Source organism: Cibotium barometz, chromosome 32 (genome assembly GCF_041138505.1).
Source record: "Cibotium barometz isolate CiBa-2024 chromosome 32, ASM4113850v1, whole genome shotgun sequence".
NCBI classification, from domain to species: domain Eukaryota; kingdom Viridiplantae; phylum Streptophyta; class Polypodiopsida; order Cyatheales; family Cibotiaceae; genus Cibotium; species Cibotium barometz.
The window spans coordinates 27,084,165-27,100,810 of NC_141077.1; the positions used below are offsets into that span (position 1 = coordinate 27,084,165).

Here is a 16,646-nt window from a genome sequence, read left to right on the forward strand (position 1 = left end):
CGAGACTCCCTCACTTAGAGCACCTCTTGGTCATGTTCTCACATTGGCATGGTTTAAAGAAATCATTGCTAGCTCTACAAAACTAGCCATCATGGTGGCTAAAGAAGCTTCACAATACGTATAAGCTCCCAAATGACCATGATAAATTTGGCACATTTTCAACAATGCACATAACATCTTTGGTTGATCTAGTAGACTCTAATCATCATATGATGAGGTACCACTTTCAAGAAGGAAACTTTCAATTTTGTAGTGACATCGAGCTTATTATAAACTTCTCATTAAAATTTGTGAACATTATCCTTGCTTCATAATTTATGTGTAATGCTCTTTTATAAAATAGAATTTTTGAGAAGATCTTACTTATGCATAGATTTGTAATTTTCAACAAACCTGAAAGATATTATGAAGATCCTAATTGACTTGAAACATGGTATGAGGTACCCTGTTTCAACTAATCAATTGACGTGAACCAACGTGCCAATTGTTGTTGGTAGCAAGAAATGCACCATTTTTGCATTAGAGATATCAATTAGTGTGTTCATTAGGAAATTTTTGAGCTCATTTTGGGGCCCTGTAAGGAAGTTTGACCGGAATATTCCCTCCAAAAAGGGGCACTGGATAAAATTTTTGCAAACGAACTCCAAATTTGTCGGACCTCACATATTTAGATTCTACTCTTCAAAAGCTATCCATTGATATATAACACGATAGGGTTCGGAGAAGGGACAAGATAGATACCTAGAAGATTCCTTTTTGCCTAGGAAAGATTCACGTTACTACGTGAATCTTTCCTAGGCAAAAAAGAATCTTCTAGGTATCTATCTTGTCTAGTAACGTGAATCTTTCCTAGGCAAAAAGGAATATTCCGGTCAAACTTCCTTACAGGGCCCCAAAATGAGCTCAAAAATTTCCTAATGGAATAGTAATTGTTTTGCATGAAAGATGCCACAATTTTCTTATCTCACTAGTGCTCAAAAAGGCCTTTTTTGTCAACCAATACAAATAAAGGTAATTCCAAAATTCAAATTGGATAACTCAAAGAAGACAAACGCCAGGATTATAAGCAAAATATACAAATTTTTCCTTGAAAAAAAAAGGTAAAGTCAAATTTCAACTAGGATATCTTGATTTCAATCAAGGCCCAATGAATCAAATGTGGGGTTTCTAACTAGCACTAAGTATGATGGCCAACGAGTGATAACATACAGATATATGGATGATTATTTATTAAGGGTCTAAAAGCCTTGTCCCCCATGATGGGGGTTCCCTAGTTTTCAAGGCTACTAGTGACAATCAAAGAAAATTAAGTTTTTTTTCTCTCTAGAAGCATTTGGTAGAAGGATTCCCCATCGAAATATAGCTTAGCTCTTTCATTTTTCAAGTTGCTAAGCTAAAATCTATAGACTTCTAAAAATCTTGGCAAAAGTTTGGAAGTTCTTAGATCTTGTAAACTCCTAATTGCTGCTAGCATACTAGCAAGCACTCGTTTAAGACCTTTCTTTCAACCAATCAAAGTAGAAATAGTTTCCACTATTTTTAGACATGTAGCTATGCCAATCCTTGTGGAAGGTAGATGGCTCAAGTAAGCTAGTGCTTGGGATAACTTAAGCTAGAAGTATACACTGTCGGTGATGAAAAATGAATTAGCCATGTTGTTTTGACTGCTTGTTGGCAATGGTTATGTGCTAATGTTAGTCCCACCATCAATGTCTGGGGAGGTCTGAAATCAATTGGCTTCTCATTACAAGAGTGAGTGAATGATTCTTACTCCCTACATCACTAGTTACCATAAGGGAGATGTTCTTTTTATAACCATTAGCTTCTTTTGATGAGATTCCTTTTCCCTTGCAAAATAAGGAGCCAATAAATCAAAATTACAAAAATATATACTAAATGCAAGTTTTAAATTAGAATGTATGAACACTTAATACTTAAATAAAGTTGGTTTTTTTCTCATTTTAGGCTATAAGATTACAATGTAATGGAGTTGTTTCCACCACCACAAGGTTAAGGAAGTTGCACCTGCACCAATGGAACACCTACGGTGACGGCATTGTGATCGTAGGTGGGAAGCACCGATCACAATACCACTAGCCCTCCACCGATCTCCACTGGTAGAACTCTTCAACTAGGTGAAAGAAGGATCCATGCTCTTATGGCATGTGTCCAAGACAAGGGGTAGCTGTGTCACACAAATAGTTTCACAAAATAGAGAAAGTTGAGTCAGAGACCATTTTTAACGTTTTGCTTCACATATAGACATCAATTTCGAAATGGAGGAGGAGACCAACCAATATATTTTTTAACCTTTCTTACCTTTTCTTTGCTTTTTGTCACACAGAGATTTTGAAGGAGTGCCAAGGTCACAAGATCGACCCATTTCGCTTTGCATCCATTAAAATCGATGCTTCAGAGGGGTTGGTTAGCACTAACCATTGGAGGTTTCGAAATTTGAAAGGAAAAAAAAAACATTTTTCTTAACCAACGGGAGGAGGAGGAGGAGGAGGAGGAGGAGGAGAGAGAGACTTTAAGCTTGGTAGGTTTTTCTTTCAAAAATCCACATTAAATTAAAAATAAATAAAATCTTTAATCGTTGATTTCAAGGCCACCAACATAAATTTCAACCACTTTCTTCCAAATTGAGCCCTGAAAAATATACTAAAACACTGGTTTGGAGTGAGTGTACATGGAGTCATACAACTGAGACGTGAATCCTGGCCAGTGGCCGTGAGGCCCATGACAGTAGCCACACTTGACAGCAGCCAAAACTATAGTGTACTGTCCAGGGTCCCCCGACCGCGGGTAGGACCCTGACTCCTGAGGTTATACGAGGAGAGGGGGACCACGCACGTACTCACGAGGAACAGCATGGAAGTCCACGTGCGGCAACGGCACGTGGGGCCCCCAAACGCTGGACGGGGGCCTAAGGCGCCGCCGCCTGTCGCACGATCGCACCATAGCCAAGCGGAAGTCTATATATAGAACCACTGGTGGATCGATCCCTACGCAGCCTTCCCCTTCGAGTGATGTTTGGTTAGCGGTGTGAGAGAGAGTCCCCTCTGCTCTTCTTCCCCTCTTTGCCATTCGTTCATCCAAGGTTTCGCGTAGAAGCGCTAGCGCTAGCCATGCCTGAGGCTCCCCAATCCCATATTCCACCAACCCGCCTCCGTCCCCAGAACGTCCGACACACAGTGGCTCTCGAGTTCATCGAGAACGTAACCTCTAATGCCGACAATGTCCAGTGTGACGTCCTGTCTGCAATCCTCTCACGGAACTCCAACACGGAGTACCTGCGCAGGCTTGGGTTGAGTGGCTCCACCGACCGGGAGACATTCAAACGCCTAGCTCCGCTCGTCACCTACGAGGACTTGCAGCCGGACATCCAGCGTATAGCAAATGGGGACAAGTCGCCCATCCTCTCGGCGCACCCCATATCCGAATTCCTCACCAGGTATGACGATAAATAGAAGGGTTTTTCATAGGAAAAGAGTCGCCTCATGAGCTTGATGGAGTTAAGCGTTATGTGTTGTGATTGTGGCGCAGCTCCGGCACTTCTGCAGGCGAGAGGAAGCTGATGCCCACGATCGAGGATGAGTTCGAGAGGAGGAGCTTGCTGTATAGCTTGCTTATGCCAGTGATGAGCCAGTAAGTCATTCTTCCCGTTTGGCTGCTTTAAGGCCGTCACCATAACAATGAAGCCCAGTTTTGAAATCAAAGAACTAATCCTTGTTTGTGTGCGCTTTAGGTATGTGGAGGGCCTTGACGACGGCAAAGGCTTGTACTTCTTGTTTGTCAAGTCGGAAAGCAGAACCCCTGGGGGTTTGCTTGCTCGGCCCGTTTTGACAAGCTACTACAAGAGCGAGTGGTTCCGCCGCCAGGCGGAAGTAAGCGGCAACCAATACACTAGCCCAGTGGAGACTGTGCTTTGCCAAGATTCGGTGCAGAGCATGTATTGCCAACTGCTTTGTGGGCTGATCCAACGGTCGGAGGTGGTCCGCATCGGTGCCGTCTTCGCCTCTGGTTTTTTGCGGGCGATTCGCTTCCTTCAAGACAGGTGGCCGGAGCTAGTCCGAGACCTGCGTTCCGGCAGGTTGAGTGGTAGCACTGTGTCGGATCCGGCAGCGCGCCGGGCCGTGGAGGCGTCGATGGTCGGCCCAGACCCGGCGCTGGCTAGGGAGGTGGAGACGGAGTGCCGGCAGCAATCGTGGCAAGGCATAATTCGTCGCCTTTGGCCACGTGTCAAGTATGTGGACGTAATTGTGACGGGCTCCATGGCCCAATACATCCCCACCCTTGATTATTACTCTGGCGGGCTGCCGCTGGTATCCACAATGTACGCCTCATCCGAGTGCTACTTTGGTCTAAACCTGACACCCCTTTGCCCGCCCTCTGCTGTTTCCTATACGCTTATGCCCAACATGGCGTACTTCGAGTTCCTTCCCCTTTCAGACGGCGGAGCAGCCCGTGGCGCCGCTCACGACCTAGCTGTTGAGGATGCGGCCTCCAACTTGGTTGATCTCGTGGACGTGCAGGTCGATCAGGAGTATGAGCTCGTGATTACTACCTACGCAGGTGAGTAGAGATCTCACTAAATTTCCATGCTGTATCATGTGAGATTCTTGAAATGTAATTGTATGCTAAAGGTGCCTGTTGATTTCCGCAGGTTTGTATCGTTACCGTGTGGGTGATGTTCTGCGGGTGACTGGCTTTTACAACAAGGCACCGCAATTCCGTTTCGTGTGCCGGAAAAACGTTGTCTTGAGCATCGACTCCGACAAGACGGACGAAGAGACGCTGCACAGGGCGGTGAAGGCAGCCACGTCCAAGCACTTGGATGCAGCCTGCAGCGGCACCGATCACTGTCGGCTGGTTGAGTACACGAGCTATGCTGATCTTTCAACGATTCCGGGGCACTACGTGCTCTTTTGGGAGCTGAGTTGCGGGGCGGAGGGACTGCCGGACGCCTCCGTTTTCGAGGACTGCTGCCTGGCAATGGAGGATTGTCTGGACTCGGTGTACAGGCAAGGGCGAGTGTCGGACAAATCGATTGGGCCTTTGGAGATAAGGCTGCTAAAGCCGGGAACCTTCGACGTTCTCATGGATTACTGTCTGGCGAGGGGGGCGTCCATCAACCAGTACAAGACGCCAAGGTGCGTCAAGTTTGCGCCCATTGTGGACCTCCTCAATGCGAGAGTCACTCACAGCTTCTTCAGCCCAAAATGCCCGTTCTGGGCGCCAGGCCCAGGCCGGCGCGAGTGGCTGACAACAGCTGCGGCGGCAGATCCGACCACCAACAACCCAACTGATGGAGTTTGTGTGTCATGACTCATGATGTGATCAAATTTGGGAGAATATATTAATTAATCGTCTTGAAAAGTTGTTAGAACAAGCTGTAGTAGTCATGTCCTATCGTGTGGTTTACCCCTTTTGTATGATGATTATATACATCTGAATGAAAATCAACATCGTTTTAGAAACATAATCTTTCTTTTTTTAGAAAGGGACGTTCTAACTATGTAAAAACCAGTGGAAAGGCGAGGTGCCGTGCAGACATGAGAAGCCCTATGGGCTCGTAAAAGAGGTTAATTATATGGGGAGAAGCAACTGCCAAAAATGGTCTTTAATGTTTGTTTTTTTCGTACAAGGCATAAAATTGTGTACGCTTGGGGATGGCAAGGATAAGGGATGGGGGATCTGGGGAGATGATATTATTATAAAGGCCTTTTTTTTTCAGTTGAATATATTATATAAGAGAGAGGAGGGGGTGGACTCTACCTTGTGTGGTGGTCCTCTCTAGCCTTTACATGTGGTGTTAAAGGGGAACTCGACGTACGCATCACAAAGCTTCTTTGTACTTCGAGCAATCTGTGCTTGCATGTGGCTAGGGTTTTAGTGGTGGTAGTAGTAGTAGAAGAGGAGGAGGAGGAGGAGGAGACTCTTCTCTCTCATTATCATCATCAAATCTGGTCATGGCCCTGATCAACGACCATGGTCACAACATCATGCACCAGCTTTGACATCTTGCATTAGTGCCCCCACATCTTCAAAAGGTGGCTCAGGGCTCACCTTTCTAAGGATTTTCAGATTGCCTTTTCTCTAAAATTAGACCGTCCTCCATTAAAAGTGCTGGAAATCTACCCCTCCTTTTTTTTTTAAATTAGAAGTTACTTTTATGCGTGCGGTCCCTCCTAGATTCTTTCTATTTCGTTGTTGTTTATATTATTATTATTATTATTATTATAGTTGTTTATGAGGTATAACCTTTTGCTGTGTTGCAGAGAAGGAAATGATTAGCATCAAGCTAAGCTTTTCGAGGAAACAATAATCTTAATAGGGTATAGGTGATTAGAGCATATATGTGGTTGGTTAGCAGTCACGTCGGTTGGGATGTATAGTCGGTGGGTGGTCTAGCTTCAGGTGATTGCACCATTTTATCCCATAAGGCTTTGACAGCAACGCTTGTCCGCGGGCATCTCTATCCTCATTTGAGGCCAAACTCGGAAATCGAGATACTTCATCAAGCTTTATTCCATTGCATTATGCTATGCTAGACAGGGACTTTTTGCCACAACACACACTGTACAGGCTGCACGCGCAAAATAACGAACAATGTGTGTGTTGTCATCGTACACAATCCGGGCACAATCCAATGACAAACTCGTTAGTTAGAAAGCAAAAAAAAAAGGTGCAAATGTAGATATACATCCAGTAAGAGAGCTACTGTAGAGTTTGTAATCACAGTGATGCATTATCATTTGAGGCTATTTTTTTGCATAGATTACACGTAAAAATTAAGCGTTTCAGGACCTTGTGGAGGGACGGAATATACACAGGCGCAATCTCTTATAGTGGGAGCTGCAGGGAGGAGCTCGTGGCCTCCGAAGTCCCAATTTGTACTCTGTAGGAGCGCCTGCGCGCAACAAATGCTGTTGGCCACCATAAAGGCAATCACAAGCAGGCGACAGCGGCGTCGATTGTGATCAATTGAGTTGGTAGCGATGGCGCTGAGAGGGAATGACGGCGCCAGATGCGTAAACGTCACCAAAATGCATACATGGTGGTAGTTGGGCAAGGTTCCAACCTTTAAAATTAATGATTAATGTGGTAAATTCGATGATAATTAAGAGTGGCTCCATCATAGCGAATACATAATTTAACCTTACAAAACAACTAAATTTATCCCGCCGCCCCCCCCCCCCCCCCCCGCCTCACTCTCACTCTCACTCGAGCTTTTGATCTCAGGCGAGCTCTTCTATCATCTATACTGTGCATTGCCCAAGAATCTTGGAACCAAAAGAAAAAGCTGGATTTTCTTGTCTCCTGCTTGTCTTCTCAAAGCTCCAGCTCATCCATGTCGCTCTCACACTTCGGGCAACCATACCGTGATCTTCAAAAGCACAGCTTTATGCTGTCCATAGTAGCCTCCCCTCTCTCTCTCTCTCTCTCTCTCTCTCTCTCTCTCTCTCTGCATCTCTCTCTCTTTCCCTCCCTCTATACATCTCTCTCTCTCTCTCTCTCTCTCTCTCTCTCTCTCTCTCTCTCTCTCTCTCTCTCTATCTCTATCTATCTATATATATATATATACACACACACACACACATCTCTCTCTCTCTCTCTCTCTCTCTCTCTCTCTCCCCATGGATGATGTCCCATGAACCATGCCTTTGCATATCTTGTAGTCATTTTTTAACAATCTTTCACTTTGAATTGTGACCCTCATCTTTCCTTCCAATGAATTTGCCCCCTCTTCACTATCTCCCCCCCTCTCTCTCTCTCTCTCTCCCCCCATGGAAGTTGTCCCATGAACCATGCCTTTGCATATCTTGTAGTCATTTTTTAACAATCTTTCACTTTGAATTGTGAGCCTCGTCTTTCCTTCCAATGAATTTGCCCTCTCTTCACTATCTCTCCCGCGTCTCGACTACCTACAAGGAACACTTATTATTGCACTCAAAGATCATAGCATAGAGAATCTTATCTTAAATAGATAGTTCATAAGTTCTCACACTCCTTTTAAGGAGCCACCTTTTTCTCCTCCACGTTGTTACTAGTAGCGAATAAATTTTGATCCACGTTCCTCCATTACCTTAGTTTCTACCCATTACAATGTACATTTTGTTTCGAAAAGTTTTGTAGCTAGAGTGCTTTATTAATACTTTCCTCATCTTCATGACACTTTTCATTTGGCTGTTGACAAATGGTTAGTAAGCACGTGGGCACAACAATGGAATTTATGGTTATTTTGAAAGTGGAATAGATTATTGCATACCAGCTCCACTAGGCAATCAATCAAGTTTTTCAATACGTGCAAAAAGAATTAAGATGATAATTACAGTATTTTTTTCCTTGCATTAAACTTAATGGTGTCACACCATAAAGAGTACACTTGTACAAAATGGATATTAAGTACGTGAAACAAGTTCCATAACAAAGTAATAAAAAAAGATATTTCTAATGAAACAAGTTCCATAACAAATTAATAAAGTAATAAAAAAAGACACTTCTAGTTAAAAGATATACTGGACTTATTGACTCAATACCATCCATGTGTCAACTTTTGATTTTTGATAAGTGTTTAAAAAACATTAAAAATTTTAGTAACAAATAAAGAACTATAGTTTCAACGATTCTTTTTTCTTATAAAAATCATTGAGTTTGCCTCATCATGAATATAGATTTTTTCTTTCACAACTTACAGTTAGCATTTGTATATTGACATAAGAGGAAGACTACCTGTCATAGTCAAAGAAAGACATCCTTTGCTTGAAATGGTGTTATGTATACAATCAAAGAGGCAAGCTTGACTTGAACACATCATTTCTAAGGCATATATGTTGATTCTAAGCATTGAGATATAACTCTTGAACCCAAAGAAAATGTGATTTTCCTTTTCAAAGCTCACCTTGATGAATTCAATGCCACCAACAAATCATTTATTCTAGCTATTCCAGATGAGTGTTTTGCATTCTCAAATATAAAACACCATTAATCAAATTAGGGAAGGTCACATAAATCATAATTGTTACAAGCTTTCAAAATTATTGTATATGAAACATCACCACTTTCCACCCATGTTGGATTGATAGGAATGTAACACATTGTGGTTCCAATTCAATTATGCACATATGTCAACCAATCTTAAAATTAAATACCGCAATTGATTTGATCCATAAAGACCTCCAATAGAAAATCATCCTCAAATCTTAATTTTCTTTCTCTTCTAATTATTCATCACTCCCTATCCACTACACCCTGTCCTCCACAAAATGGCATCTTCAATATTGCTAGTATATTACCACATGCCTTCCAGGTTAGCCTCTCGTCTTGGCCACCTTGCTAAAAGCCTTCTAGATCTTGCAAATGGCCATTCACACTTGCATTCAAGTGAATACTTTCCCAAATTCCCCCCTAGATAGCCCTTTCAAATATGGGCTCGCAAATGCTTTTAATCCCAAGGAACTTTCCCTCAACACCCACACAAAGTCCCAAAGCTCTCTAGACCCTCTAATGCAAATTCCTCCCTAGAGAAATCCCATCATTACATGGCATGTGACATGTCCACCCCCTAAGAAAAATTTATGTCCTCAAAAACTAATTAGGGAATAAAGTACTTGCCTTCTCCCAAGTTGAGCTTTCCTTAGCCTTGTCCTTCCACTTTTCTAGATATTCCAAATACTTAATATGTCAAGAATGTTTTCCTCTTTTATCTAGACTCCATTGGAAGACAAGGGTTTTAGTGACTTACATGAAACACTACATATACTCTACATCTATTTGGTAGTTTCAATTTGTAACAACTTACAACTTACGTGAAACACTAGATGTACTATACATCCATCTGGTATTTTCAATTAGTAACAACTTCACACCTATCTTAGCACATCTTCCAATCTTAGGGTTTTAAAAGAACTAGGTACTTTCAGTAGACTTTCTCTCCTTTAATAAACTCTACCAATTTTTGAAATACTTGTATTTCTTCAAAATTCTTAGGATGCGGCCATTTCAACATCACATCTACTTTCTTAAGATCCATGGAGATTTCCTCCTAGGATATAATATTTCACTTCCTTTGGCAAAGAAATCATATTTTCATTCCTTTGCATAGAGAGAACTATCTCTTCGCAATTGAAACACCATGCTTAGATGATCAATATATGCTCTTTCTTTGATCTATTGGCAAATCAAAATATCATCAAGAAAAATTACCAAAAATTACCTAAAAATAATATTCGTAATTGTTATAAAAGTAGGTAATGCATTGGTTAATCCAAATTTCATGTCTTGAGCTCAAAATATCCATATCAAGTTCTAAAAATTGTTTTAAGTATATCCTTATATGTGATTTACACTTGACGATACACAAATCTTAGATCTATTTTGGAGAAATATCTAGCTCCTTGAAGCTTATCAAAGAACTCATCACTGTGAGGCAATGAATATTTGTTCTTTATTGCGATCTTATTTAAGGCTCGAGAGTCTATGCATATACACATAGTACCATCCTTCTTCTTTAGAATAAAATTGGCAAAGCCCAAGAAGAGCTATTGGCCTAAATTTATCCTTCCCTTAAATATTTATGCTTGATTTGCCAGTCTAAAATCCATGAGAATATGAGGGATTAATTTCCACCCAAACATGATCTTGTGTTCCTTCCTATTCAACTACCTTCCCTATTCTCATCGACAACCTTCTAGATCTTTGCAAGGTGGTTAATGTACACTTGACATCATTCAAGTGGATTCCCAAATGTACACTTGGAATTCAAAATGATTCTTCCCAAATCCCCCCCCCCCAAACGGCCCTTTCACATGGATGGCCAATGATTCACTCCTAGGGCACTTGCTATTACCATGTAAATAAAAAGTCACTTTTAAAGGGGTGTAAATCTGGAGCTATGGAGCATGCATGAATATTTTTCAAATAATCATTTTGATCTTAAAATTATCCTCAAGTCTATGGAGAAAAAGGTGGGTAAGATGAGTTCTTATTCGGAGCCAACACACCATTTTATGGTTTGAAACGATTATTGTAAGGTTGATATTAATTCATCAAAGAAAAGTTTTTTTTAAAGGTTTAAGAGGTGTGTGTGAAAGTAACTAGCATTCAAGACAAGTGTGTGATTAACCATTGGCGCACATGGGACTCACGTAAGGTGGAGGTGTGGAAATCATTTGAGGAAGAGGAAAACATATTAGTGTTTTGGTTAGGAAGGAACTGGGAGGGTTGATTTTTGTCAAGGCAAAATCTAGTGTTTCCGTTAGACTCTTTAACTTCTTCGATTGATTTTTGCAATCAAGGCAAAATAGTGTTGGCATCATTAGACTCAAGCAACTAGGCTCGTATCACATGTGTGTATCTTTTGTCTTATATATTTTTGAAATTCCCTATTTTCCATGCATGTGGGTTTACTCGTGGATGAAAACCCTAGGTCTTCGGGAGAACATGTGCCAAACTTTGATGAAAACGTGAAGAGTTTGGAATAAAGAAATTGCATGGGACTTGTTCAAGAGAGCATATAGGGAGTTAGAGTTTTTTTGTGTGTTTTCTTTTGAAGGATATTAAAGGGTATTAGGAGCTGATTTTTATGATATTTAAAGCTTAGATTAATGAAAGAGAGTATCAAAAAGTACAAAAGTAAAATCATACAAGTTGGGTTAAAGTACGACCAAAATCAAGTACTAGAAGTCAAATGCTATAGACATAGTTTGGGGTGTGTTTAAGATAATGAACCCCTATCAAAATCAAGTACTACTAAAAAACTAGTTTGGACCCTTGTCAAAATCAAGTACTAGTCAAAAGCTAGTTTGGGGTGTGCTTGAGATAACGAACCCACATCTTTTGTTGTAAATTTGCAGGTTAGATAGTTGAACTAACCTTCAAAGATTATGCATGCACTGTTTAGTGGGGACACAGAATCATGCACAAAAGTGACATTCCTGCTTATTGGACTCTTAAATTTAAATGTATTCAAAACAAAAAAGAAAGAATAAATTTTTCATTATTTCATGCATTATGGGACCATGGTATTCCCTTTGGGTCTAGGGAGCACCTAGGAGTGCCAGGGGACTATGTATGCGGCTCACTAGACTTGGCACCCAGGGTGTATCTTCTAAGATTGGAATTGACAGGGGTGCAACCATTGTGCGCATGGACTTGGTGGAACTACCACAACCTCTTCTGATTACTTGGTTGGTGGGTTTGACATGCAAGTTCAAGTGATCTCCACTCCTACTTAAAGTTTGGAGGTGGCATCACATGCATAGCCTTGGGTCTACCACAGTTTCTTCTAATTGCTTGGTTGGTGGGATTGACATTCAAGTTCAGGTGATCTCCACTCTTGCTTAAACCTTGGGGGTGGCATCAAAGGCATGGCCTTGGGTCTCCAAACCCACTTGTATTTTACATTTGAAGGTGCATTTGTAGGCTTGGGTGGCTGCTATGTCTCTACTTTCTATACACCACAAGGAACTCTTATAGTAGTCGCTCACTATTTCTAGTAGGCAAGTGAAATGAGTAATCACATTCTCATAGAGGAACTTGATGGTATACCTTGCAACATTCTGTGTAGCCTTGGACTCAACCCACTTCGTGAAGTAAAATCAGTTGGGTGACTATAATGAAGCATGCCTTCGTTCCCTTGCTGGGCTTATTGGACCCATGAAGTCAAAACCCCATTTTTCATATGGTTATTCCAAAATTATAAAGGGTTAGGGGAATTCAGTCCTTCTATTAGACTTTCTCTTGCACTATAGTAGTGAAAGAGAAACTTTGGCATTCATTACAGCATTTGGTCCTTCTCTTAGATTTTTTGTGGGACTACAGTGAAACTTTGGCATTCATTGCAGCAGTTGACAGAGGCAAAGTGTTCTCCACCTATGCAAGAATGGGGTTGCTCAAGAATGTTAACAAAATCATCTTCATGAATGCATTTCCTCATGATGCCATCTTGACCCTTCTTGTAAAGAATTCCCATCACTATTAATTGATAGGGGCTGCCTTTCGTAAATAATGAGGTGTTAGAGGGGGTTCTCCATTTGTAAATCTAGAAAGGTGGTCATCATCATTGACATGCATGGATCCCTTTCCCATAGTGATGGTGAAATGAACTCCAAAAAAATGAGCAACAATCTAGTGATACGCCTTGTAGTACAAGTATTATTCACCAAATACAGCTTGATAGTCCACAAAGAAAATAATCTTGGTAGCCAAGATGTAATGCCTATACTTTTTTATAGCATATACCATGGTTATAATCCCTCTCTCTCAATAGTGTAGTTGCATTATTTAGCATCATTGAGTTGATGGTGGCTATGTTGTGATCCCCCTCTCTCTCAATAGTGTAGTTGCATTATTTAGCATCATTGAGTTGATGGCTATGTTGCGATCCCCCGCTTTGCTAGCATGCATCCACCCCGATGAGCCACTGATAGCGGATGTTGAAGCATCAATATGCATATGGAATATTAGATCCCAGTTGGGGGATCTTAATATGGGTACCACTAATACCTTCTTTAATTTTTTATATGCCCATTGGCATTTATTTATCCATTTGAAGCTAATCAATAGCTTATATAGCATACAAGCAGGTGAACCTTCTCTCTAATATCCTATATGTGCCCCATGAATCTTTGCACCCCTTGTAGTTGATGGTAGCTCTAAGATCACCCAAATCTTGTTTTCATATATGGAGATGCCATTATTGGAGATAATGTGTCCAAGGATGACATTGTGTTTGACCTGGAATCGACAATTGAGTGGGTTCCAACAAGATGGAGTAGAGTCTGCATCTCTCAAAGATTGGCCAAAGATAAGCAAGATGCTTCTTCCACTTTGAGTGCACACATAGGTCATTGATGAATATCTCCATGATCTTCTAAGGAGATCCTTGAAGGCTATACACATCAAGCGTTGGAAGGTGGGTGGGATATTGGTTGAATGGCAGACGTGATAAGCATAAGATCCTCATTATGTAGTAGAAAATGAAATCTTATATTGATCGAATGGGTTGTTCATCACTTGGTTGTAGCTTGAGAAGCTAGCCTAAGAAGCCATCTAAGAACCCCTGTGGCTCTTTCTAACATATGGTCTCGGTGTAAGGCAAGGTGTAGATTTCAAATTGTGGTGGCATTAACCTTTTTGAGGTTAACACACACTCTAATCTTTTTTCTTTTTTGGAACAATCACTATCAGTGATACCCATTTGGTGTGCTAAATTTTGTACACAAATCCCAAGTGAGCTTGTCTAGAGCTTCTCTGACCATTTTTTTATACTTGGAATTCGTGTGACAGGCTATCTATTTTGATGGTTTTGTGCCTTTACTTATGGGATGCTGTGTTTCACTACTCATAGAGCAATTCTCTGCATGTTAATGTATGTATTTTCAAGCAAAAATGTCTTAAAATTATTTGAATAAGGCTATCAATTCTCCTTCTTGCTCAAGGGTGATGTCTTTGGCAACAAATATTAGCTTAAGTTCTTCACTTGGGCTAACAAGATTTGCATCTTTGACCTTGGCACCACACAAGGCCATCATATGAAGCATGTGGCTCTCTGCCCAAGCTTCCTGCTAAAGCCTTCTTGCCATGTACCACTCTGTCCTCAATGTTGTAGGACTTAAAGTACTTCGGAACTTGCCACATATCTTTCTCTTGAGACTCAATAATATCTTTGAGTTTTGCTTCCTTCTCTACCTCAGCATTGACTTTTTCATCTGGTAGCTTGGCAAAGCTCCTCTTGCTCGGAGCTCATGGGCTCTTCATCACCTTTATCAACTATTATCTTGGCATGAAGGGTGATCTTGTTTAGGTCAACTTCCCATTGTTTAGATTAGGTCTCATGTGAATCCATTGCCTCAAACATAATGAATCCAATGAAGATATATCTCCATTGGGAGAAGATGCTACTTAGGCTTTCTATGCGGATTTCTCTTTCTTGGTTGGGTGACTGTGGGTTTTGTAGAAGTTGATTCTTTGGCGGAGGAGTCCTCTCTAATTAAATCACTAGCTACTCTTGGGTTTGAAGTCACTATTAACTCTGTGGATGACTCCGCCATTCCTCTCTAGGGAACTCGCGGACTATCTACACAATCACTATGGTTGGGGGGAAAGAGGAGTGTGGATCCTGTCAGGGAAGTATACCCGCCCCAAGGCTTGATTGTCCTCTCATTGGATAGACATGCAAGACCTATGCTCCACACCATCTACCGTGGTCTCCAACCACATCCTAGCACCACAGTATCCCCACAGGCCACTCACTCACACCACACCATCTATCGTGCTCTCCGACCACATCCTGGCACCGCAGTATCCCCACAGGCCACTCACACACCACACCACTGACCACTCACTAACATCACACACACGTAGAGATAGACAAAACACCACAAGAGATTAACATTGTATACCAAAATGCAAAAAAAGACTGATACACTGTGGAGAGAGTGCTCCCCTTATCTCCTCCTTGGGTGTCCTCCTCCTCCTCGAAGTCCCAACCATTCATCATGTTGTGTAGAAGGAAGATATTCCATCGAGAAAGGTAGATGGTGCTCAGATGGATCTCATCTTGCCTTGGGAAAGGGAGAGGGGTGTTGCCTCCATGAGTATACTTGGCTAAAGAGGTGGCCCTGCACATCCCTAGGGGAAGGTGGATAGTACTCGCTAAAGATCTCTGAGCCGTTGACGGAGGGGTGTACCACTCATGAGTACCTTCGAAGTTGGCCATGCATGTTGTAAGTGCATCTGGTAGTCGGAGGACCCGATGGGTTGGAGATGCCGGAGGGCACCGGCGGTGATGGGGGTTGGAGTGTGGTCACGGAGGTCAAAGGTGATAGTGGAAGGAGTTCCTCTTTGTGGAGTGTAGAGGACCTCTCCACACGTCACCTAATACTACTCAATTCACTGTCCCAATGAATGCCATGGAAAACATGTGGTTCGTTTTGCCAAGCTAGACCCCAAGTAAAACATCTTAGAGGCACGCTTCCAGGCATACCTCATACACCTGTCTTCCTAGGGGCAAACCTTCAGGAGAGATAAATAAGAAAAATTATCCAACTGAGCTCATGGGTAACTTCATCCAGCAAGCTATCTCTGGGATAAGAAAAATGATTTCAAGAGAACTGAGCTCTTGGGCAACTTCATCCAGCAAGCTATCTCTGTCGGTATTACCTGTCTGTATTACCACTGTCGTGCCTGCATCCAGCAAGCTATCTTTGTTTGTATGACAATCATCGTCGTCGTGCCCGGGCAAATCATCTAGCACGAAGGTTACTCATACACCAATAGAAGCACAAAATCAACTAAACACAAAATCACTTGGTCATTACATCCAGGTAAAAATTCGGGCATGAAGTCCAGGCATACAAAGAGGAGATACTCCAAAATGAAATGTGGCTATGGCCAGTACATGCCCATAGGCAAACAGAAAAAAGAAAAATACTAAAATACAAAATCAGCCATCCTAAGTGGTGTGGGACAAGGCCTCGGCCCCGAGCCCTGCAGATCCAGTGGTGGATGTGGGGTGTGGGCGGCCAAAAGAACAACGCCGCTCGATGAGACATTGGAACGCAATAAGGACATCCTCTGTGGATGAAGCCTACTGGCGGAGATCGGCTAACTCAAGATCATGTTGCTAATGAAGCTCTGTA

At 41.9% G+C, this 16,646-nt stretch overlaps 1 protein-coding gene across 1 annotated transcript; it reads left to right on the forward strand.

Moving 5' to 3' along the window:
• Positions 1-3,006: 3,006 nt before the first annotated feature.
• Positions 3,007-5,480, forward strand: LOC147620029 (indole-3-acetic acid-amido synthetase GH3.5-like). Its single transcript, XM_086772167.1, has 4 exons — positions 3,007-3,454; positions 3,547-3,648; positions 3,749-4,575; positions 4,667-5,480. The coding sequence occupies exons 1-4, from the start codon at positions 3,129-3,131 to the stop codon at positions 5,326-5,328; spliced, it is 1,917 nt and encodes a 638-aa protein (XP_086628293.1). The 5' UTR covers positions 3,007-3,128; the 3' UTR covers positions 5,329-5,480.
• Positions 5,481-16,646: the final 11,166 nt, after the last annotated feature.